General features: G+C 37.2%; 1 protein-coding gene across 1 annotated transcript; it reads right to left on the bottom strand.

Moving 5' to 3' along the window:
- Window positions 1-85: 85 nt before the first annotated feature.
- Window positions 86-25,585, bottom strand: LOC135750638 (uncharacterized). The gene is made up of 10 exons (XM_065269585.2): window positions 25,232-25,585; window positions 16,365-17,736; window positions 15,173-15,182; window positions 13,700-13,948; window positions 13,259-13,604; window positions 9,290-10,661; window positions 7,719-7,725; window positions 6,529-6,813; window positions 5,896-6,433; window positions 86-3,247 (listed from the first exon to the last, which is right to left on the bottom strand). Exons 1-10 carry the CDS (start codon window positions 25,503-25,505, stop codon window positions 2,046-2,048), a joined length of 5,655 nt encoding a protein of 1,884 aa, XP_065125657.2. The 5' UTR covers window positions 25,506-25,585; the 3' UTR covers window positions 86-2,045.
- Window positions 25,586-26,746: the final 1,161 nt, after the last annotated feature.

Consider the following 26,746-nt stretch of genomic DNA (forward strand, 5'->3'; position numbering starts at 1 on the left):
GATGGGTACACCTTGTATAATTGTTTGTATTCTCTTTCACTGATGAAATCTTAATAAGTTTTCATGAATCACAATGGCAACTTAAGACTGTTGCACTTTACAATTTTGCTTTTATGTAGATGCTCTTGAAACAGAATTCCTTAAACAGATACATTTCACTGACACCACACGTACAGACTCATTTTACATTTAAGCATTTAGCAGATGCTTTTATACAAAGCGACTTACAAAGATAAGAAAGCAATCAAGCGATTTGTCATAAGGAGACAATTATACAAGAGGTGCTTATACCAAGTTACAAGTTTTCACAATTCCGAAACAATACTCGTTGAGAGATAAAGTTTTTTATAAGATAAAAGAGGCGTGTCGGCAGTCAGTTCCAATTTCTCAAGTATTTTTTTAAAAGATGAGTTTTTGTTTTTTGAATGTAACAAGAGATGTGGCTGATCGGACTCCTAAAGGAAGATCATTCCACCTGCTGGGAGTAGTGAAGGAAAATGAGGGGAAACGTGATTTAGTGCCCATATGTGAAGGTAAGTTAAGGCGCCGCTCCTTTGCTGAACGTAAGGTCCTGGATGGGGTGTAGGAATGCAGGAAAGTGTGAAAGTATGCCGGTGCAGTCCCAGTGAAAGTTCTTTAAGTGAGCAGTAGTGACTTATACCTGACATGCGCTAGTGTAGAGAGATGAAGAGCGACGTTACATGAGCCCTTTTGTGCTCTTGGAAGATTAATCGGGCTGCTGCATTCTGAACCAGTTGGAGTGGTTTGATGCTCTGTGCAAGGAGAGCATTGCAGTAGTCCAACCTAGAGATTACCAGGGCCTGGATCCGGAGTTGTGCAACATGCTTTGTAAGGAAGGGCCATATCTTCCTGATATTGTATAATGCAAATCAACATGATCACACAGTCTTTGCAATGTACTCAGTGAAGGACAGTCGGTCATCAAAGATTACACTAAGGTTTCTGGCAGTTTTGGAAGGAGTTATGGTTGTGTTGCCCAGTTGAATGGACAGTGCATGCTTTATCTTGGGTTTTGCAGGAAATTCAAGCAGCTCAGTCTTCGCAAGGTTCAACTGGAGGTGGTGTTTTTTCATTCAAGCCGATATATCGGCTAAGCAGGCTGTAATGCGTGCTGCTTTGGTGCGTCTGGGTGAAATGATTTGGGTGTCATCAGCATAGCAGTGGTAGGAGAAGCCATGTGCCTGCTGAATACAACTTAAACTGCACTAATACAAAGCTTAGAGACGAGAAAGGGTTACATAAGAGGTCTTTTGCAAACTTATTTTGCAAAAGGGTTAAATAAGAGGTCATTTGCAAACTTATTTAAGTAGTTTATCAGGGTTAGACAAATTATTTTGACTAAAGTGTTGACATTATTTTGTCCAATAACAAATATATTTTAAGATGTCAGTGCAAGGTGTTTTGGGCTAGGTAGATGTGAACTCTTTTGAGAAAGTTTTCAGATGTTGACTCTCACATGTTGAAAATAGTTCTCTGTGGGTTTAGTCATTTGATGTTGGTCTTTAGCTCTCTGAGGACATCTGAGATAGACCGGTTTGATGTGATGCCCATCCTCATAATGCCATATTGATGATTTCTCAACGATAGCTGAATGCTTCTTTGTGCACTTGCAGTTCTTTTTATTTTTTTTAATAATAATAAAAATCCTCATAATAATAATAATTAATGAACAGCTACTTTGGAAAAGCGCTATATAAATTAAATCAATTTGATTTGTTTCACTGGTGTGATTACAAACTCTGTCAATACAGTTTGTGTGCTATAGCGCCACCGTCTCACATTTTTTTATTTACAGCAGTGGCTTGAACGTGACGGGAACGTGACATAATACTCAGATCTTGTGGTAAGGCTCTCTTGTGTGTATTGTGGTTTTTCTTGTTATTATACTATAATTGTATGTGTTATGTGGCAGCCTTCTGTCCAAGACAAATTTTCTTCGGGACCAATAAAGTAATCTAATCTTATTGGTCAACTTGTTTATTTGTCTGGCAAAAGAGGGAATATTCAACACCGCGGTAAAAACTTTAAGACACTGTGATGTAGTTTGTGTCAGTATGTTTCTTCTGATGATTCTGAAGACTTTTAAAAGCAGCAAATCTCTCTCCACAGATCGAGCAGACGTAAGGTTTTTCTCCCGTATGAATTCTCTGATGGACTTTTAAGTGGCCTGACTGAGCAAACGTCTTCTCACACTGAGAGCATTTGTAAGGTCTTTCACCAGTATGAACTCTCTGATGAGCTTTTAAGTGAACTGACTGAGCAAACGTTTTATCACACTGAGAGCATTTGTAAGGTTTTTCACCTGTATGAGTTCTCTGGTGTGACACCAAATAATCACGTTGAGTAAAACTCTTCCCACAAACATTACAGTCATGAGGTTTCTCTCCAGTGTGAATTCTCTGATGAACTCTAAAATAAGATGGATCAGAAAAGCTTTTTCCACAATGAGAGCAGACGTAAGGTTTCTCTCCTGTATGAAGTCTCTCATGGACTTTTAAGTGTTTTAACTGAGTAAACATCTTCTCACACTGAGAGCATTTGTAAGGTTTTTCACCTGTATGAATTCTCTGGTGATTCACTAAATTGACACGATGATTAAAACTCTTCCCACAAACATCACAGTGATGAGGTTTCTCTTCAGTGTGAACTCTCTGATGGACTCTAAAGGCATTGTGATCTGAGAAACTCTTTCCACAGTGACAGCAGACGTAAGGTTTCTCTCCCGTATGAATTCTCTCATGGACTTTTAAGGAAGCTGAATAAGCAAAGGTCTTCCCACAGTGAGAGCATTTGTAAGGTTTTACACCTGTATGAACTTTCTGGTGTGACACTAAATATTGAGGTAGATTAAAAGTCCTCCCACAAACATGACAGAGGTAAGGTTTCTCTCCAGTGTGAATTCTCTCATGGACTATCAGATGAGATTTATGACTGAAACGTTTATCACAGTGTGAACATTGAAAGGGTTTCTCTTCAGTGTGTAGTGTTTGGTGTGAAGTTAGAGAGAATGAATCCTTAAAGGTTTTTCCACATTCACGGCACTGATACGGTCGCTCACTGGTGTGTTTCTTTAGATGATGCTTCTGTTCTGTGTGTTTTCTCTCTAAATGTCTCTGTGAGCTCAATGTCTCTCCATCGGTGATGCAGGAAAGAGTTTGTGCAGTCAATCGCTCTTCTGATGTTGAGGGCATTATTTCTCCATCCAAAAATGATTCAGTCTTTACATCTGAAAGAAACATGAAAAAATTAAATTCACATTTATTTACACAAAGAAGGATGAATTGAGATTCTGTTAGGGATGGACCAATAAATTGTCCAATGATGCTTGCTATGCATCTCAAAAGAATTATGGTGAAATGGCACTACATTCAATAGCCAAAGGGCAGTCTTGTGCAGAAACATTTACACACATGCATCTCCTTAAGTGTATATTTATATAGCTGTTCTTCAAACCTTTTAAGGTATTTTCATAATAATAAAGAATATAAATAAGGATTATGTTTGAAGAGTGTTGCTATTTCAAATACATGTTATAAACGACTCAAACTAACAGTGATTTCAGATTGATAAGGACTTACTTATCAAAAGCCGTAGTACATGAAATAGTTGTTGATAATATCAGCTGTGCGATTTAAAATAATTATCGGACAGGAATTATTAGTTTATATTAGCATTTATTGTCCCATCCCTAGATTCTGTATCTTTTTCTATATTCACAGAGACAGAAGACAGCTTTCAGTCCTGTTATTATAGCTGGGTCATTGCACATCAAATTAATCAAATAGTTTTGTATTTTACTGAATTTATACGTAAAACCACATTTTTCTTATAAAAGTATACTATGGGAAAGGCTTAAAGGGGACAGAGAATGAAAAACCATTTTTACCTTGTCTTTGTTGAATAATGGTAGTCTACCCACATTCACAAACATACAAAAAGTGCTAAACATGCTAAACATCTCAGTCTCATAGAAATTCCTCTTTTAGAAATGTCAGCCAGAAAACGGCCCAATCTGAAAAACTGATGCTTATGACATCACAGGCATCTAACTGCCCCTCCACTTTAAAATAATTGGCTACATTTTTTGAGTGGCAGCAAAGTCAGCCAATCAGTAATGAGATTGCTACATTTTTTGGGCTTGCAATATGGGCCCCAAGTTGGTCTTGCACCCGGGTTCCATGCTGGCCCCATCTGACTTCTGTAGGAACTAAAGCTAATGTGGACTAAACCAAAGCCAAGTATGGGTGTGGTTGGGTTGAAGAAGTGATGATGATTCTGGTTCGCACCAGAAGTCAGAAAAGATGTAAAACATTGTGTTCAGTACCTCAGATTAGATAAATGGGCGGAGAGAAGGTGGTCGCATGTGGCTGTTAGAACAAATTCAACCACATGTGCGTTTACACCACAAAAGCAATCCGAACGAAAGGGGTTTCGACTACCTCTGAATGTGGTTGAAAGTGGTCGAAAGTGGACGAGCTCAAAACGTTTTGAACACCGTTTACACCTGGCATTAACGTCGTCCACTTGTGAACGAATCGACGAAAACGCATGTTAATGCCAAGTGTAAACAGCCTCATACTCTTACGTGCACATGCAGCTGGACGCCCACACACACCTCACAAAAGCCAACGCAAGTATCGTTTATTCATTCGCTGTACTAAGTTATTACCCCTTAATTAAGGCGATTCTTAGAGGTTCTGATTGTTTGTGCAGAAGTAAAGTCTATAGTGATATTGCCCTTCTTTTACTCTCTTAATTTTCCATGCTTGCTCTCTCTCTATGTTTCATGTTTATTGTTCATTTGTATGTGTAGTTAGTTGTTGTGTGTATTTCATATCGTAGTTAATAAATCTTTTAAATCTGCCAGTAAATTTCTCTATTACATAAATGTGTTGTTTGTAATGAAAATACAATCAGTGTCACTCAGTTAAAGCCAAAGTTTGGCAGACAATAAAATGACCAATCATTATTCACTTTTTACATGATTTTATGTTGTCTCACAACATCATAAAAGTTCAATACACTTATTTAAACAATACCGTAAGATGTCAGATCCACATTAATTATACCCTTTTAAAGTAACATATTTACAAGACATATTTATAAATGTTATGCATAACAAATGTTAATTTAGTTTTACCAAATTTCTGTTTCTCTATTATTTACGGTAATAACATTTATATCGACCTTATATTGGTCAATCGGCCAAACAGCTTTCTTAAAGGCGCGGTGCGTGATCTCTGAAAGCCAATGTTGACATTTGAAATCACCTAAACAAACACGCCCCTAACTCATTAGAATCTGGACTTTATTTTGATAGACCCGCCCCACAAATACGCAACCCAGGTAATGATGTCGGTTAGTAGACACGTCCCTTACTGCTGATTGGTTACTAGTTTATTTTGGTAATCAACCTGACTTCCTTTTTCAAAGCGTTTCTCAAAAATCGTGCAAACCCTACAAAACTGATTGATTCAAATTTTAAGTAAATAACTTTTACTTTCTCTAACTTTTTTTTACCAAACAAAGGACAGTTGGTGTCATTGTTTGCTACATACTCTTGTGAAAAAGAATACATTATTATCACTGCATTATAAACACAAAAAATAAATTTTTAGAGCTTTCCATTGATTTAAAGTTTGTAAAGATTATTGGTTTAGAGTAGCATATTAGTGTCACATGTTGTGTTTGCATAAATATTAACTTGGTTCCCTGTAGGCTTTTGACATTTAAAAAAATGCTCACTCTGCCATTTTCTCCTCAAAAAGGGGATGAATATAAACTACACTCTTAGAGCTACATAAAAAAATATTGTGGGCCTGCAACAGTCAGTGTCAAAAATAGTAAAAAAATACAATAATTGAGGAGACATACCTGACAGAATAAAATCATGAACATCATTAGGATTGTCTTCATATTCATCAGGTGTTGGTTCAGTTTTTATTTCTGTGGGTTCAGTTTTGATCTTCATCATGAGGTTCGTGCAGTCGATGAGCTTGACTGAACACATCTTGTGTTTGGTCTGCAGGATCTGCTGCTGTTCTCCAGCGTTCCAGACAGAATCCAGAGACTCTGTGGAGGTTTGATCAGTATATTCCTCATCATGATTGTCTTCATCTTCCTCAGTGTGATCTTCCTCTTCTGTGGGTTCAGTTTTAATTTCTGTGGGCTCTGTTTTAATCTCCGTTTGGTTCCCACTGTCCATCTGTTTTACTGAACACATCTTGAGTTTGGTCTGCAGGATCTGCTGCTGTTCTCCAGCGTTCCAGACAGAATCCAGAGACTCTGTGGAGGTTTGATCAGTAGATTCCTCATCCTGTAAGCCCTGATTACTGTCACACACTGTAGTGTCCTGAGCGTCTGTGGGCTTTGACTCAGTATAACAGAGTAAAGTCAGACTGAGCTCGGAGTCCTGTGTGGAAGATTCACAACAAACACACACAGAGTAAGATTAGAAATGATTTGATGTTGTCTGATTCAGGTAAAGGATGTTTAAGCTGTACAAACCTCTCTCTTCAGTCCTTCATCTCCTCTTAACCTCAGCTTTGTCTCCAGTAACGCCACCTCTTTCTTCAGCTGAGAGATTTCTGTGATGAAATCATCAATATCCAGCATGGACAGATCAGTTCCTACTGATTTACAACACATCTCATCCATCATCAACACTAAAATACACAGAGACAAGACTCTGTTTACACTCAATAAAACACTCAAGAGAGAAAAACACTGAGGATACACAAACACAACACACGCGAGCTCTTTCTTTCTTTCTTTAGTGGGTTTATCAGCGGACTAAAGAGTTGCAGAGCGCCTCCTGCTGTACTGGAGAGAGAAGACACTCAACAATTCATCTCACATGAAGGTATGGCTGTCACAATACAAACCATAACAAAAATTCTAAGGTTCCAATTAAAATACACAAGGAATACAAATAGTTAAATAAAGGTGATTTGCAAACGTATTATTTTGCAAAGTAGTTTATCAGGATTAGCCAAATTATTTTGACCCCATAGTAAAGTGTTCACATTATTTTGTCCAGTGCCTGTGTAACGCGAATTAAAACTCAGTAGGCCTTAGGGCATTTAAATAGTTTTACAAACACACCTTACAAAAACATTACTGGTGCATCTTGACACAAAACAATGACACAGATATATTTTAAGATGTCAGTTCAAGGTGTTGGGCTAAGACAGCTTTAGTCTGGGACTGTCTGAAAAACTTACACATGAAAATTGTTTTATTATTCAATACCTTTGCTGATGCTGTGTTAGTACAGCAATAAACTGTTGTTGTAAATTATGTGATGTAGAAATACCATTAAATGTAGCTGGGAAATGTAGCTACCAATAGTTTACTGTGACTGAACAGGATTTTTTTTTAAAAAGAGACATAGTTACTTTTACTTTTCTGTAAGTAATTTCTATCCAAGTTTGACTCTGAGAGCATCTCATACATGCAGTAGTTAAACACAATATGGGTTAAACACAAACATCTGTAAATCATTTCCCCAAACATTAGCATGCCCTGAAATATGCCATAATAAAATCTATGGATGTCACTTTAACCGTGTGTGAAATGTTTGATTAACTAAAACTGTAGTGTACAGAGGAAAATCAAGAAGAAATGTCTTTGTCCCGAACTTTACAGAGTGCACTGTATAAACTAAATATAAAGTAATTAACATTATATGCACTTACACGATGACTGCTGACAAAACACAGACATTTGACGCCTGTGATTGGGCCGCCCCATGTCAACAAAATCCAGCCTTAAACAAACAAACACACACGCACAACTCTGCTTGATACAACTAGTTAAGAGTTCATCAGTCCTTATAAATAAAGGTAGTCAATGCACAAATGATTGACCCTGTAAATTATCCACCAACTAAATAAAATAAAAAAGGCATGGCGATATGTCGCCTCAATCCTCATCATGGATTTGTGTTAACAAAGGATATATTAAATTAACTTTCTAAACATTGGAATTTATTAGCAAGATAAGCACGTCAATAATACGAAGTAATCCAAAGTCAAATTTAAACAATAAAATGCATTGATCAATCATACAAAAAACTGAATCATAGCTAACAGAAAAAAGTTCTAAGAAAGTTTCAAAGGAATTTTAGAAGCTTTGGACAAACATTAACCGCTGTACATTTGGCACGTACAAACATTAAGAACCAAAGTTTGAATCTCAACATGGTGACAAATAAAATTGTAAGACGTTCATTATTTATCCATGCCGCAGTGCATTCTGGGCATCCTGGGTGAGATTTGGAATTTGTTAAGTAAGCAATAAGGTACGAGAGGCTGTGCTGTATTGTGAATAAGTAACGGCTGAAGGGTGTTGTTAGGAACGACGCGAAGCGCAGTTCAGCCGTTACTTATTCACAATACAGCACTTGCCTCAAGTACCTTATTGCTTTTATAAAACGGTTACTACACAATATTAAAGTAAAAAAAATATTAGAGCAACTTTCATGAAGTTAAATCAATAAAAGCCATTCCTTATGGTAGAAAAAATAGTCCCTGACCGTGAACAAAAATGTGTTCCAATGTGTAATATGCATGAAAGCTCAAATAAAAACAACAAACCGATACGTGTGGTTGCTAAGGGCGCAGTGATAAACAGAACCGTTGGGTGAAGCGGTCATAGCCGTGTTTTATCGTGAATAAAGCACACCTATTGACCAATCAGAATCAAGGAATGGAACTAACCATTTTATAATACCCAGCATGCATTGCAGCATGACGTTTTCCCTTAAAGGGGACAGAGAATAAAAAAACATTTTTCCCTTTTTTTTGTTGAATAATGGTAGTCTACCCGCATTCACAAACATAAAAAAGTGATAGACATGCTCAACATCTCAGTCTCATAGAAATTCCTCTTTTTGAAATGTCAGCCAGAAAACGGCCCAATCTGAAAAACTGATGCTTATATGACATCACAGGCATCTAACTGCCCCTCCACTTTAAAATAATTGGCAACATTTTTTGAGTACCAGCAAAGTCAGCCAATCAGTAATGAGATTGCAAATTAAGCCAGTAGGGGGAGGCAAAACCACTTGTTTAAAATCCCCCACCCTAATAGAGCTATCTGAGAGAGGTTTTTAGGAAACTTCTAAGGCATTACAGACCCAAACAAAAATAATTTGTCTAAATGTCACATCACAGAACAAGGATAAATACCCCGTTCAATCATTCTATGTCATCTTTAATCAATTATTAGAAATCAATTATTTTTTTGCATGTTATTGCACCGACACTATGATGATCTCAGTGTAGTTTGTTCTTCAGTATGTTTCTTCTTATGATTCTGAAGACTTCTTGAAGAAGCAAATCTCTCTCCACAGATCGAGCAGACGTAAGGTTTCTCTCCAGTATGAACTCTTTCATGAACTTTTAAGGAACGTGACTCAGCAAACGTCTTCTCACAATGAGAGCATTTGTAAGGTTTTCCACCTGTATGAGTTCTCTGGTGTCTCACTAAACTGTGATGTCGATTAAAACTCTTTTCACAAACATTACAGTGATAAGGTTTCTCTCCAGTGTGAACTCTCTCATGGACTTTTAAAGAAGCTGACTGAGCAAACGCCTTTTCGCACTGAGAGCATTTGTAAGGTTTTTCTCCTGTATGAGTTCTCTGGTGCTTTATAAAGGTAGCCTGTTGCCTAAAACTCTTCCCACAGACATTGCAGTGATGAGGTTTCTCTCCTGTATGAACTCTCTGATGAACTTTAATAGATAATTGATTAGAGAAGCTCTTTCCACATTGAGAGCAGGCGTAAGGTTTCTCTCCAGTGTGAACTCTCTGATGAACAGTGAATTGAGATGGATCAGAGAAGCTCTTTCCACACTGAGAGCATTGGTAAGGTTTCTCGCCAGTGTGAAGTCTCTCATGGAGTTTTAAGTTACCTGACTGAGTAAACGTCTTCTCACAATGAGAGCATTTGTAAGGTTTTTCACCAGTATGAAGTCTCTGATGAACTCTAAAAGAATTTAAATAAGTGAAGCTCATTCCACACTGAGAGCATTGGTAAGGTTTCTCGCCAGTGTGAAGTCTCTCATGGGCTTTTAAGTGACCTGACTGAGTAAACGTCTTCTCACAATGAGAGCATTTGTAAGGTTTTTCTCCAGTGTGAATTCTCTGATGGGCTTTTAAGGAAGTTAAATGAGCAAACGTCTTCTCACACTGAGAGCATTTATACGGTTTTTGTCCTGTATGAATTCTTTGGTGAATCACTAAATATTTACATTGATTAAATCTCTTCCCACAAACACTACAGTGATGAGGTTTCTCTCCAGTGTGAAGTCTCTCATGGACTATCAGATGAGATTTATGACTGAAATGTTTTGGAAATTGAAAGGGTTTCTCTTCAGAGTGAATATTCTGGTGTGATTTTAAATGACCTGAGTTCCTGAAGGTTTTTCCACATTCACTGCCCTGATAGGGTCTCTCATTGGTGTATTTCTTCAGATGATGTTTCTGATCTGTGTGTTTTCTCTTATGCTTCTCTAAATGTCTCTGTGAGCTTAATGTCTCTCCAACGGTGATGCAGGAAAGTGTTCGTGCAGTCAGTCGCTCTTCTGATGTTGAGGACATTATTTCTCCATCCAAACATGATTCACTCCTTACATCTGAAAGAAACATGAAACAATTAAATTCACTTTTACAATTTTATTTACACTAGAAAGATGAATTCAGATGCTGTATCTTTTTCTATATTCACACATAAACAAAAGACAGCTGTCAGCACTGTTTACTGTTGAGTTTATACCTAAAACCACATTTTCTATATAATAGTTCACTATGGTAAAGGCTTAACATGAAATTTAGCTTGTTGTTTTCCTACTCAGGGCTCATAAGATGACTTTATAAATTTGAGGATCCCTACCTCAGTGTTAGTACCCCTATGAACACAGAGCCGGTTTTAATTTAAAGGCGGGGTGCGCAACCTCTGAAAGCCAATGAATCAGGGCTCGAAAGTGCGACCAATTTGGTTGCACATGTGCCCTGATTTCTCAATGGTGAGCATTAAAAAAATATTAGGTTGCACCAATTAAGAGTCTCTACAACTCTGTCTCTGAAAGTCTCCCTTTGGTTCAACAACAAGCACATTACCCTGCAAGTAAGCCTACGAAGGCCCTGTATGGGCATAGCCTAAAGGCCCAGCGCAGGTTTGCTCACTGGCGAAACATTGGCCCCTTAGCGCTGGCCCTGCAAAGGCAGCCCTCACTTAGCCCCCAGGAAGCCCTCATACAGCAATATCCCCAGAGTTAAATAAACACTGCTGGATGTATATATTGTCCCATCTTACAGAGTGTTAAAAAGTAATACTGAAGCAGAATTAAAAGCTCTGTTATCCCGTCTCTCACCATCTCTGTCTGAAACCTAAAATTGCTTTTTACATCTGTTTTGTAGAGTCATTTTCTTACTTTAGGTTTAGATTTTGTTTCATTTAAAGTCATCATTAGTGTGATCAGTGTTTGTTTTAGTTGAACTTGACTCTTGACTCCTACCTTGTTCAGTTTTTTGACTGCTATAAGGCGGAACAAGAGCAGAGTCAAGAGTCAAGTTCAACTAAAACAAACACTGATCACAATAGTGGTGACTTTAAATGAAAATAAATAAACAGATAAACCTAAAGTAAGAAAATGATTCTACTAGTAAGATGTAAAATGCAGTTTTATGTTTCAGACAGAGATGGTGAGAAAGAGGATAACAGAGCTTTTAATTCTGCTTCAGTGTTACTTTTTAACACTTTATAAGATTGGGACAAAATATACACCAAAGGTCATTTGACACCAAAGAAAACATATTTATGAATGAAGACATTGATTTTTTGATTAATAAAACACTTAAAATCCTACTTATTGCCCCTTTAAGTCTAAATGCTTTTTAATGCCGTATAGTTTTTTTAAGGTAAGTACATTTAAACTAACAGTAACTTTGAATTCATGTAAATAAAGAATTCTTTAGGATGCCAGTGTCCTCGTGCGAGTAAACAGGGTTGGGTGCTTGTAAAACTGCTGCGTTTAATGCGATGCGGTAAAACATTTTGGTGCACCTAACTTTTGTTAGGCACCCCAGTGAAACCAGTGGAAAAAGTTAGTCTCGAGCCCTGAATGTTGACATTTGAAATCACCTAAACAAACACGCCCGTACCCCAATAGAATCTGGACCTTCTTTTGATTGACCCACACAACCCATGCAATGAAAAGTGCATATTTGTTATTTTTCTTGTCAAAAATGACAATCGTTTTGCTAGATAAGACCCTTATGGCTCGTTTGGGATCGTTTATAGTCTTTTGAAACTCCGTTGAAAAAAACTGTTACGTGTTGAGTTAAGTGTTAATTTTTGGGCTCTATTAAAGTCTATTAAAATGAGAAAAATCTTGCAATGTTTTCCTCAAAAAACATAATTTCTTCCCGACTGAACAAAGAAAGACATCAACATTTTGGATGACATGGTGGTGAGTAAATTATCTGGATTTTTCTTTTAAGAAAATTGAATATTCCTTTAAATAAAAGGGTAATGTGAAATAATTAAAGCTGATCTGAGCATCTAGTTCATAGCAGTAAAATTAAAACTCAAGCATTAAGTTCAGCACTAATCTGATGATTAGGTCAGTAAAATTAGTGTTATTTGCTAGTGACCTTTAATAAAAATTTTATTCAGAAATTATCACCATACCTTTTCCTTCTTTTGTACTCTATAAATTGTTTAACTTAAATCATTTGTGCACTGTAAAAATACACAGCAATTTGTCAAATTAACACATATATTTTTGTTACTTTACCCTAAATATTTAAGTGAAACCACATTTTTTCTTAGTTGTCAACTTTTCACAAGCCAAAACTCTAAATAGAGTTTGAATTGACCAAGTTCTTTTAACTTCATGCTGTATTTTTTGCAGGGTGTATGTCACAAATTTTTGTAGAATGTACTTTTTGGCCACCCCATATAATCACTGGGTCTTATCTGGCCACCCATGAAAAAAAACGTTTTGGCTACGTCACTAGATATTAAGTGTTATATAATATGTATTAACAACTTGGTTTCATCTGTGGGTCCGTGACATTTTACAAAATTCTTACTTTGTCAATTTCTTCTCTAAAGGTGATGAATATATGTAAACTACACTCATAGAGCTACATAAACAATTTGTGTGGGCCCACAACATGTGAGGTTTAAAATGGTAAAAAAAAACCATAAAAAATTGAGGAAACATACCTGACACAATAAAATCATGACCATCACGGTGTTTGTCCTCATATTCATCTGCTGTAGGTTCAGTTTTTATTTCTGTGGGTTCAGTTTTTGATTCTGTGGGTTCAGTTTTGATCTCCATCATGAGGTTCGAGCAGTCGATGAGTTTGACTGAACACATCTTGAGTTTGGTCTGCAGGATCTGCTGCTGTTCTCCAGCGTTACAGACAGAATCCAGAGACTCTGTGGAGGTTTGATCAGTAGATTCCTCATCCTGTAAGCCCTGATTACTGTCACACACTGTAGTGTCCTGAGCGTCTGTGGGCTTTGACTCAGTATAACAGAGTAAAGTCAGACTGAGCTCGGAGTCCTGTGTGGAAGATTCACAACAAACACACACAGAGTAAGATTAGAAATGATTTGATGTTGTCTGATTCAGGTAAAGGATGTTTAAGCTGTACAAACCTCTCTCTTCAGTCCTTCATCTCCTCTTAACCTCAGCTTTGTCTCCAGTAACGCCACCTCTTTCTTCAGCTGAGAGATTTCTGTGATGAAATCATCAATATCCAGCATGGACAGATCAGTTCCTACTGATTTACAGCACATCACATCCATCATCAACACTAAAATACACAGAGACAAGACTCGGTTTACACTCAATAAAACACTCAAGAGAGGAAAACACTGAGCATACACAAACACATCACACGCGACCTCTTTCTTTCTTTCTTTAGTGGGTTTATCGGCGGACTAAAGAGCTGCAGAGCGCCTCCTGCTGTACTGGAGAGAGAAGACACTCAACACTTCATCTCACATGAAGGTATGGCTGTCACACTGCTTATTTGTAATCAAATGTAAAGATCCAGCATCATGGAATACAGTCTTTACCTCATATGTTAACATTGGGAAGTATAAATATGATGGGTGCACCTTGTATCATTTTTTATATTCTCTTTCACTGATGAAGTCTCAATGAGTTGGAAAAGGTAACTTAGAATGTTGCTCTTTAGACACCGCTTATATATTTATAGATGCTCTCAAAACAGAATCCCTAAAACAGATATATTTCATTTACACCACATGTTCTGACTAAACAACTTAAACTGCAATAATACAAAGCTTAAAGAATACAAAGAGTTAAATAAGAGGTCATTTGCAAACTTCATGTTATTTTGCAAAGTAGTTTATCAGGGTTAGCCAAATTATTTTGACCCCATAGTAAAGTGTTCACATTATTTTGTCCAGTGACTGTATAACGCGAATTAAAACTCAGTAGGCCTTAGGGCATTTAAATAGTTTTACAAACACACCTTACAAAAACATTACTGGTGTGCATCTTGACACAAAACAATGACACAGATATATTTTAAGATGTCAGTTCAAGGTGTTGGGCTAAGACAGCTTTAGTCTGGGACTGTCTGAAAAACTTACACATGAAAATTGCTTTATTATTCAATACCTTTGCAGATGCTGTGTTAGTACAGCAATAAACTGTTGTTGTAAATTATGTGATGTAGAAATACCATTGAATGTAGCTGGAAAATGTAGCTACCAATAGTTTACTGTGACTAAACAGGATTTTTAAAAAAAAGAGACATAGTTACTTTTACTTTTCTGTCAACAAAATCCAGCCTTAAACAAACACACACACACACAACTCTGCTTGATACAACTAGTTAAGAGTTCATCAGTCCATATAAATAAAGGTAGTCAATGCACAAATGATTGACCCTGTAAATTATCCACCAACTAAATAAAATAAAAAAGGCATGGCGATATGTCTCCTCAATCCTCATCATGGATTTGTGTTAACAAAGGATATATTAAATTAACTTTCTAAACATTGGAATTTATTAGCAAGATAAGCACGTCAATAATACGAAGTAATCCAAAGTCAAATTTAAACAATAAAATGCATTGATCAATCATACAAAAAACTGAATCATAGCTAACAGAAAAAAGTTCTAAGAAAGTTTCAAAGGAGTTTTAGAAGCTTTGGACAAACATTAACCGCTGTACATTTGGGACGTACAAACATTAAGAACCAAAGTTTGAATCTCAACATGGTGACAAATAAAATTGTAAGACGTTCATTATTTATCCATGCCGCAGTGCATTCTGGGCATCCTGGGTGAGATTTGGAATTTGTTAAGTAAGCAATAAGGTACGAGAGGCTGTGCTGTATCGTGAATAAGTAACGGCTGAAGGGTGTTGTTAGGAACGACGCGAAGCGCAGTTCAGCCGTTACTTATTCACAATACAGCACTTGCCTCAAGTACCTTATTGCTTTTATAAAACGGTTACTACACAATATTAAAGTAAAAAAAATATTAGAGCAACTTTCATGAAGTTAAATCAATAAAAGCCATTCCTTATGGTAGAAAAAATTGTCCCTGACCGTGAACAAAAATGTGTTCCAATGTGTAATATGCATGAAAGCTCAAATAAAAACAACAAACCGATACGTGTGGTTGCTAAGGGCGCAGTGATAAACAGAACCGTTGGGTGAAGCGGTCATAGCCGTGTTTTATCGTGAATAAAGCACACCTATTGACCAATCAGAATCAAGGAATGGAACTAACCATTTTATAATACCCAGCATGCATTGCAGCATGACGTTTTCCCTTAAAGGGGACAGAGAATAAAAAAACATTTTTCCCTTTTTTTTGTTGAATAATGGTAGTCTACCCGCATTCACAAACATAAAAAAGTGATAGACATGCTCAACATCTCAGTCTCATAGAAATTCCTCTTTTTGAAATGTCAGCCAGAAAACGGCCCAATCTGAAAAACTGATGCTTATATGACATCACAGGCATCTAACTGCCCCTCCACTTTAAAATAATTGGCAACATTTTTTGAGTACCAGCAAAGTCAGCCAATCAGTAATGAGATTGCAAATTAAGCCAGTAGGGGGAGGCAAAACCACTTGTTTAAAATCCCCCACCCTAATAGAGCTATCTGAGAGAGGTTTTTAGGAAACTTCTAAGGCATTACAGACCCAAACAAAAATAATTTGTCTAAATGTCACATCACAGAACAAGGATAAATACCCCGTTCAATCATTCTATGTCATCTTTAATCAATTATTAGAAATCAATTATTTTTTTGCATGTTATTGCACCGACACTATGATGATCTCAGTGTAGTTTGTTCTTCAGTATGTTTCTTCTTATGATTCTGAAGACTTCTTGAAGAAGCAAATCTCTCTCCACAGATCGAGCAGACGTAAGGTTTCTCTCCAGTATGAACTCTTTCATGAACTTTTAAGGAACGTGACTCAGCAAACGTCTTCTCACAATGAGAGCATTTGTAAGGTTTTCCACCTGTATGAGTTCTCTGGTGTCTCACTAAACTGTGATGTCGATTAAAACTCTTTTCACAAACATTACAGTGATAAGGTTTCTCTCCAGTGTGAACTCTCTCATGGACTTTTAAAGAAGCTGACTGAGCAAACGCCTTTTCGCACTGAGAGCATTTGTAAGGTTTTTCTCCTGTATGAGTTCTCTGGTGCTTTATAAAGGTAGCCTGTTGCCTAAAACTCTTCCCACAGACATTGCAGTGATGAGGTTTCTCTCCTGTATGAACTCTCTGATGAACTTTAATAGATAATTGATTAGAGAAGCTCTTTCCACATTGAGAGCAGGCGTAAGGTTTCTCTCCAGTGTGAACTCTCTGATGAACAGTGAATTGAGATGGATCAGAGAAGCTCTTTCCACACTGAGAGCATTGGTAAGGTTTCTCGCCAGTGTGAAGTCTCTCATGGAGTTTTAAGTTACCTGACTGAGTAAACGTCTTCTCACAATGAGAGCATTTGTAAGGTTTTTCACCAGTATGAAGTCTCTGATGAACTCTAAAAGAATTTAAATAAGTGAAGCTCATTCCACACTGAGAGCATTGGTAAGGTTTCTCGCCAGTGTGAAGTCTCTCATGGGCTTTTAAGTGACCTGACTGAGTAAACGTCTTCTCACAATGAGAGCATTTGTAAGGTTTTTCTCCAGTGTGAATTCTCTGATGGGCTTTTAAGGAAGTTAAATGAGCAAACGTCTTCTCACACTGAGAGCATTTATACGGTTTTTGTCCTGTATGAATTCTTTGGTGAATCACTAAATATTTACATTGATTAAATCTCTTCCCACAAACACTACAGTGATGAGGTTTCTCTCCAGTGTGAAGTCTCTCATGGACTATCAGATGAGATTTATGACTGAAATGTTTTGGAAATTGAAAGGGTTTCTCTTCAGAGTGAATATTCTGGTGTGATTTTAAATGACCTGAGTTCCTGAAGGTTTTTCCACATTCACTGCCCTGATAGGGTCTCTCATTGGTGTATTTCTTCAGATGATGTTTCTGATCTGTGTGTTTTCTCTTATGCTTCTCTAAATGTCTCTGTGAGCTTAATGTCTCTCCAACGGTGATGCAGGAAAGTGTTCGTGCAGTCAGTCGCTCTTCTGATGTTGAGGACATTATTTCTCCATCCAAACATGATTCACTCCTTACATCTGAAAGAAACATGAAACAATTAAATTCACTTTTACAATTTTATTTACACTAGAAAGATGAATTCAGATGCTGTATCTTTTTCTATATTCACACATAAACAAAAGACAGCTGTCAGCACTGTTTACTGTTGAGTTTATACCTAAAACCACATTTTCTATATAATAGTTCACTATGGTAAAGGCTTAACATGAAATTTAGCTTGTTGTTTTCCTACTCAGGGCTCATAAGATGACTTTATAAATTTGAGGATCCCTACCTCAGTGTTAGTACCCCTATGAACACAGAGCCGGTTTTAATTTAAAGGCGGGGTGCGCAACCTCTGAAAGCCAATGAATCAGGGCTCGAAAGTGCGACCAATTTGGTTGCACATGTGCCCTGATTTCTCAATGGTGAGCATTAAAAAAATATTAGGTTGCACCAATTAAGAGTCTCTACAACTCTGTCTCTGAAAGTCTCCCTTTGGTTCAACAACAAGCACATTACCCTGCAAGTAAGCCTACGAAGGCCATGTATGGGCATAGCCTAAAGGCCCAGCGCAGGTTTGCTCACTGGCGAAACATTGGCCCCTTAGCGCTGGCCCTGCAAAGGCAGCCCTCACTTAGCCCCCAGGAAGCCCTCATACAGCAATATCCCCAGAGTTAAATAAACACTGCTGGATGTATATATTGTCCCATCTTACAGAGTGTTAAAAAGTAATACTGAAGCAGAATTAAAAGCTCTGTTATCCCGTCTCTCACCATCTCTGTCTGAAACCTAAAATTGCTTTTTACATCTGTTTTGTAGAGTCATTTTCTTACTTTAGGTTTAGATTTTGTTTCATTTAAAGTCATCATTATTGTGATCAGTGTTTGTTTTAGTTGAACTTGACTCTTGACTCCTACCTTGTTCAGTTTTTTGACTGCTATAAGGCGGAACAAGAGCAGAGTCAAGAGTCAAGTTCAACTAAAACAAACACTGATCACAATAGTGGTGACTTTAAATGAAAATAAATAAACAGATAAACCTAAAGTAAGAAAATGATTCTACTAGTAAGATGTAAAATGCAGTTTTATGTTTCAGACAGAGATGGTGAGAAAGAGGATAACAGAGCTTTTAATTCTGCTTCAGTGTTACTTTTTAACACTTTATAAGATTGGGACAAAATATACACCAAAGGTCATTTGACACCAAAGAAAACATATTTATGAATGAAGACATAGATTTTTTGATTAATAAAACACTTAAAATCCTACTTATTGCCCCTTTAAGTCTAAATGCTTTTTAATGCCGTATAGTTTTTTTAAGGTAAGTACATTTAAACTAACAGTAACTTTGAATTCATGTAAATAAAGAATTCTTTAGGATGCCAGTGTCCTCGTGCGAGTAAACAGGGTTGGGTGCTTGTAAAACTGCTGCGTTTAATGCGATGCGGTAAAACATTTTGGTGCACCTAACTTTTGTTAGGCACCCCAGTGAAACCAGTGGAAAAAGTTAGTCTCGAGCCCTGAATGTTGACATTTGAAATCACCTAAACAAACACGCCCGTACCCCAATAGAATCTGGACCTTCTTTTGATTGACCCACACAACCCATGCAATGAAAAATGCATATTTGTTATTTTTCTTGTCAAAAATGACAATCGTTTTGCTAGATAAGACCCTTATGGCTCGTTTGGGATCGTTTATAGTCTTTTGAAACTCCGTTGAAAAAAACTGTTACGTGTTGAGTTAAGTGTTAATTTTTGGGCTCTATTAAAGTCTATTAAAATGAGAAAAATCTTGCAATGTTTTCCTCAAAAAACATAATTTCTTCCCGACTGAACAAAGAAAGACATCAACATTTTGGATGACATGGTGGTGAGTAAATTATCTGGATTTTTCTTTTAAGAAAATGGAATATTCCTTTAAATAACAGGGTAATGTGAAATTAAAGCTGATCTGAGCATCTAGTTCATAGCAGTAAAATTAAAACTCAAGCATTAAGTTCAGCACTAATCTGATGATTAGGTCAGTAAAATTAGTGTTATTTGCTAGTGACCTTTAATAAAAATTTTATTCAGAAATTATCACCATACCTTTTCCTTCTTTTGTATTCTATAAATTGTTTAACTTAAATAATTTGTGCACTGTAAAAATACACAGAAATTTGTCAAATTAACACATATATTTTTCTTACTTTACCCTAAATATTTAAGTGAAACCACATTTTTTCTTAGTTGTCAACTTTTCACAAGCCAAAACTCTAAATAGAGTTTGAATTGACCAAGTTCTTTTAACTTCATGCTGTATTTTTTGCAGGGTGTATGTCACAAATTTTTGTAGAATGTACTTTTTGGCCACCCCATATAATCACTGGGTCTTATCTGGCCACCCATGAAAAAACGTTTTGGCTACGTCACTAGATATTAAGTGTTATATAATATGTATTAACAACTTGGTTTCATCTGTGGGTCCGTGACATTTTACAAAATTCTTACTTTGTCAATTTCTTCTCTAAAGGTGATGAATATATGTAAACTACACTCATAGAGCTACATAAACAATTTGTGTGGGCCCACAACATGTGAGGTTTAAAATGGTAAAAAAAAAACATAAAAAATTGAGGAAACATACCTGACACAATAAAATCATGACCATCACGGTGTTTGTCCTCATATTCATCTGCTGTAGGTTCAGTTTTTATATCTGTAGTTTCAGTTTTTATTTCTGTGGGTTCAGTTTTTGATTCTGTGGGTTCAGTTTTGATCTCCATCATGAGGTTCGAGCAGTCGATGAGTTTGACTGAACACATCTTGAGTTTGGTCTGCAGGATCTGCTGCTGTTCTCCAGCGTTCCAGACAGAATCCAGAGACTCTGTGGAGGTTTGATCAGTAGATTCCTCATCCTGTAAGCCCTGATTACTGTCACACACTGTAGTGTCCTGAGCGTCTGTGGGCTTTGACTCAGTATAACAGAGTAAAGTCAGACTGAGCTCGGAGTCCTGTGTGGAAGATTCACAACAAACACACACAGAGTAAGATTAGAAATGATTTGATGTTGTCTGATTCAGGTAAAGGATGTTTAAGCTGTACAAACCTCTCTCTTCAGTCCTTCATCTCCTCTTAACCTCAGCTTTGTCTCCAGTAACGCCACCTCTTTTCTTCAGCTGAGAGATTTCTGTGATGAAATCATCAATATCCAGCATGGACAGATCAGTTCCTACTGATTTACAACACATCTCATCTCTCATCATCAACACTAAAATACACAGAGACAAGACTCTGTTTACACTCAATAAAACACTCAAGAGAGAAAAACACTGAGGATAAACAAACACATCACACGCGAGCTCTTTCTTTCTTTCTTTAGTGGGTTTATCGGCGGACTAAAGAGTTGCAGAGCGCCTCCTGCTGTACTGGAGAGAGAAGACACTCAACACTTCATCTCACATGAAGGTATGGCTGTCACAATGCTTATTTGTAATCAAATGTAAAGATCCAGCATCATGGAATACAGTCTTTACCTCATATGTCAACATTGGGAAGTATAAATATGATGGGTGCACCTTGTATCATTTTTTATATTCTCTTTCACTGATGAAGTCTCAATGAGTTGGAAAAGGTAACTTAGAATGTTGCTCTTTAGACACCGCTTATATATTTATAGATGCTCTTAAAACAGAATCCCTAAAACAGATATATTTCATTTACACCACATGTTCTGACTAAACAACTTAAACTGCAATAATACAAAGCTTAAAGAATACAAAGAGTTAAATAAGAGGTCATTTGCAAACTTCATGTTATTTTGCAAAGTAGTTTATCAGGGTTAGCCAAATTATTTTGACCCCTGTCCAGTGACTGTATAACGTGAATTAAAACTCAGTAGGCCTTAGGGCATTTAAATAGTTTTACAAACACACCTTACAAAAACATTACTGGTGTGCATCTTGACACAAAACAAAGCCACAGATATATTTTAAGATGTAAGTTCAAGGTGTTTTGGGCTAAGACAGCTTTAGTCTGGGACTGTCTGAAAAACTTACACATGAAAATTGCTTTATTATTCAATACCTTTGCAGATGTGTTAGTACAGCAATAAACTGTTATTGTAAATTATGCAATGTCGAAATAACATTGAATGTAGCTGGAAAATGTAGCTAGTAATAGTTTATTGTGATTGAACAATAAAAAAAAAGAAAAAGATGTAATTTAGAAGAAATTTTCTATTGTGTAGGAATGGATGGAACACAGTTGCAGACAGCTCTTAAAAAAGACTTAATATTACCGAAAACACCCTCAACAGCGCAAACAATTACAATAATCCAAATAATATAACATAATGTAACGTGACACTAAGCAGGGCTGAGACAAGACAGGAACACACAAGTCATTGAAAGATAAACAATGATCCAGCACAAGACAGCAGACACAAGGGCATAAAATAGGAAAAACTAAACTAGGGAATGAGGACACACAGGTTAAGGGCGTTAACTTATAATGAATAATTAACAAGGAAACAAGGGGAGGGGTCAAGACTAAAGACAGGAGAACATGAGGCACACAAAACAGGCACGTGACTCTCCACACAAAAGCAAGACAACAATAAGGGCTACAATGATCTTGTCAAAAGAAACGAGTAAAAAAACAAGGCTGACAGGATCATGACAATTTTTTATCCCGGTTTAGACTCCATCATGGATTTACAGTAAAAAATTATTCCTCAAATTTACTTTCCAAACGTTACAATTTATTAGCCAGGTAAGCAAGATGACAATAAAAAAATCAATTCAACTAATAAAACACATTAATCAATTATAAGAAATGTTAATAATACAAAATATTTCCAAGTCAAATTCAAGCAATATAATGTATTGATCAATCATACAAAAGGAGAGAGTAAATGACATATTAATTCAACATTTAATTCATAAGGAATAATTGACGATGAGAGAGAGATTGTGAGAAGAGAAACACAATAATCTTGGTGAAGTGACTCTTCTGTCGCTGTAAAGTGGGTTGGTTGTCTTTGAGGTAGATGTGAACTCTTTGAGAAAGTTTTCAGATGTTGACTTTTATCAAAATTCTTTTAGAAAATAGTTCTCTGTGGGTTCAGTCATTTGGTGTCTTTAGCTCTCTGAGGACATCTGAAATGGACAGGTTTAATTCCAGTTTGATGTGATGCCCATCCTAATGCTGCCAAAATGCTGATTGCCCAACAATAGCTGAATGTTTCTTTGTGCACTTGCAGCTCTTTTTATTTTTTATAATAATTAATGTAGAGCTGTGTTGGAAAAGCACTATATAAATGAAATCAATTTGATTTGTTTCAATGGCGTGTTTACACACTCTGTCAATATAGTTTTGTGTGCTGTAGCGCCCCGTCTCACATTTTTGATTGGGGAACGCGACATAATACTCAGATCTTATTGGTCAACTTGTTGATTTGTCTGGCGAAAGAGGGAATATTCAACACAGCAGTAAAAACTTTAAGACACTATGATGTAGTTTGTGTCGGTATGTTTCTTCTGATGATTCTGAAGACTTCCAGAATGAGCAAATCTCTTTCCACAGATCGAGCAGACGTAAGGTTTCTCTCCAGTATGAACTCTCTGATGAGCTTTTAAGTGACCTGAATGAGTAAATGTCTTCTCACACAGAGAACATTTGTAAGGTTTTTCACCTGTATGAATTCTCTGATGTTTCACTAAATAATCACGTAGATTAAAACTCTTCCCACAAACACTACAGTGATGAGGTTTCTTTCCAGTGTGAATTCTCTCATGGACTCTAAAATAAGATGGATCAGAAAAGCTTTTTCCACAATGAGAGCAGACATAAGGTTTCTCTCCAGTGTGAACTCTTTCATGGATTTGTAAGTGTTTTAACTGAGTAAACATCTTCTCACACTTAGAGCATTTGTAAGGTTTTTCTCCTGTATGAATTCTCTGATGATTCACTAAATTGACACGTTGATAAAAACTCATCCCACAAACATCACAGTGATGATGTTTCTCTCCAGTGTGAATTCTCTTATGGATTCTAAAGGCATTGTGATGTGAGAAACTCCTTCTACAATGAGAGCAGACGTAAGGTTTCTCTCCAGTATGAATTCTCTCATGGACTTTTAAGGAACCTGAATAAGCAAACATCTTCCCACAGTGAGAGCATTTGTAAGGTTTTTCACCTGTATGAGTTCTCTGATGTGAAACTAAATGGTGACGTTGAATAAAACTCTTCCTACAAACACTACAGTGATGAGGTTTCTCTCCAGTGTGAATTCTCTCATGGACTATCAGATGAGATTTATGACTGAAACGTTCATCACAGTGTAAACATTGAAAGGGTTTCTCTTCAGTGTGTAGTGTTTGGTGTGACTTTAGAGAGAATGAATCCCTGAAGGTTTTTCCACATTCACGGCACTGATACGGTCTCTCATTAGTGTGTTTCTTCAGATGATGTTCATGTTCTGTGTGTTTTCTCTCTAAATGTCTCTGTGAGCTCAATGTCTCTCCACCAGTGATGCAGGAAAGAGTTTGTGCAGTCAGTCGCTCTTCTGATGTTGAGGACGTTACTTCTCCATTTAAACATGATTCAGTCTTTACATCTGAAAGAAACATGAAACAATTAAATTCACTTTTATTTATGTAAAGAAGGATGAATTCAGATTCTGTAAGGGATGGACCGATAAATCATCCAATGATGCTTGCTATGCATCTCAAAGAATTACACTGAAAAAAATATACTTTGGATCAACTTAAAAAAATTGCTGTTATTTGTTACAGCTAAATTTATTAGTTTTCTCAAACTATATTTTTGATTTGAAACTTAAAATTTTAATTTAATATCAATCAAAATACTTCTTCAGCCCAAGATAAAAAATTACATTGAAACAAAGTTAAAATATTGTTTATCATGAAGACCAAATCATTATTTTTACTTTGGTAAAAATTTTTGTGTCTCTAATTTCTTATAGACTGTCTCTTTATCTGGAAAATGTAATAATAAAATGATGAAGAAAGTCATAATATTAAATGCAATAGATAAATGAACACTGCCGTGTGTGTATATATATATATATATATATGACTCCATATTACAGTTATTTTGGGGGGTTGTAACTGACAGATTTGAATATTGGGGGGTTACCTCCCCCCAACAATCTACACCCTGAGCACTAGGAACCCAATTGTGGCACTTAAACATGGAAAAAGCCAGATTTTCATGTCATGGCCCCTTTAATTAAATGTCATATTTGTTAATGCATCCAATACTTCTTTAAATGTTACTATGCACTGGCTTCCTTCAACAACAGCAAAATAAAAGCACAAAGCAAAACAGAACTCATTGCATAATGCATATAGGGTGTCAGATAAAGTTTGGATGCTCTTTTTAAAATATTTTGGGTCAATCTCTGGCACAACTTTAAAGCTGAAACTTATGAAATCTTATCAGAGGTCCAAAATGGCATTGAAACACACATAAAAAAACTTTACAAATAAAGTTGTAAAAATACAACAATAATTGACGAGACATACCTGACAGAATAAAATCATGTTCATCATTATGATTGTCTTCATATTCATCTGCTGTGGGTTCAGTTTTTATTTCTGTGGGTTCAGTTTTGATCTTCATCATGAGGTTCTTGCAGTCGATGAGTTTGACTGAACACATCTTGAGTTTGGTCTGCAGGATCTGCTGCTGTTCTCCAGCGTTCCAGACAGAATCCAGAGACTCTGTGGAGGTTTGATCAGTAGATTCCTCCTCCTGTAAGCCCTGATCAGTTCCTGATTTACAGCACATCACATCCATCTCATCATCAACACTAAAATACACAGAGACAAGACTCTGTTTACACTCAATAAAACACTGAAGAGAGAAAAACACTGAGGATACACAAACACTTCTTCTTCTTCTTTGAGATTTTACGGCAGCCGGCATCCAAAAAATTTGCATTGCTGCCATCTACTGGACTTACACCTTACTGCACTATATTCGGTCACATAGGCCCTGTCCCAAATGGCACACTCCGGACTTGTGGTCCTCCTCAGAGTCCACACTTTGATGACATCACGTAGTCCAGACTTAAGGGACCCTTGATGCGAGTCCACGTGGGTGCACCGGAGTCGTATTTTGGGACAGACTCAAGCATCACACCGGAAAATAGGTAGAGAAGTTGCCCGTCAGTGTGAACTCCTCCCTTCCGTCGTCTGATTGGTTCGATTGCCCTTTCGCAAGGACTTCTGGGTTGGCAAAGTGCGCGAAGCCTGCTGCAGTGCGGGCTTCGCTGAAGACCGCATCAAGGGGGCAAAGGAGGCGCTGATGAGCACACTTCAAAGCGTAAAAATGACAGATGGGACACCCTACGGACTCGTAGACTAAGCGAGAACGCGCAATTTAAGGCCACGAGACCGAAAGTCCACATGAAGTGCGCCATTTGGGACAGGGCCAAACACATCACACGCGAGCTCTTTCTTTCTTTCTTTCTTTAGTGGGTTTATCGGCGGACTAAAGAGCTGCAGAGCGCCTCCTGCTGTACTGGAGAGAATTTATAGTCGTGCGTATAGGTCCTACGGCGTAGCAGCGACGGCGTAGGTTCCGCGTCGGTTTTCATTTATACTTGTGCGTCGCCGTCCGCGTCGACGTGCAAACACACGCGAAACCGCTGGTTGGCAGTAATCACGCGTGTAACCACAGTAGCAGCAGAAGTCGTCACAGAAGAAGAAGCTAACCCACAAACGAAGAAGAAATAGCAACTTGTTGTGTATAATTTGAGAAGACCAGCAATGATGGAAGTAAATAAACAGCGACTTATGTTTCAGTTTGAGTTAAATCACTCCTCAACTTGGCTCATCTTTGTTTTCACCGTCTCAAACGGAAATACCTATGACGCAGTTTTTTTTTACCTGACGGGAGGGGTTCTGGTGGACCAATCACAGCGCTTACGGTCCGCGTAGAGCCGACGCGCTGTTAAGGGCGATTTATAGTCGTGCGTAGGTCCTACGGCGTAGCTACGGCGTAGGCTATCCGTAGCCTGTGCGTAGCTCTGCGTA

Source organism: Paramisgurnus dabryanus, chromosome 4 (genome assembly GCF_030506205.2).
Source record: "Paramisgurnus dabryanus chromosome 4, PD_genome_1.1, whole genome shotgun sequence".
Taxonomy (NCBI): Eukaryota; Metazoa; Chordata; class Actinopteri; order Cypriniformes; family Cobitidae; genus Paramisgurnus; species Paramisgurnus dabryanus.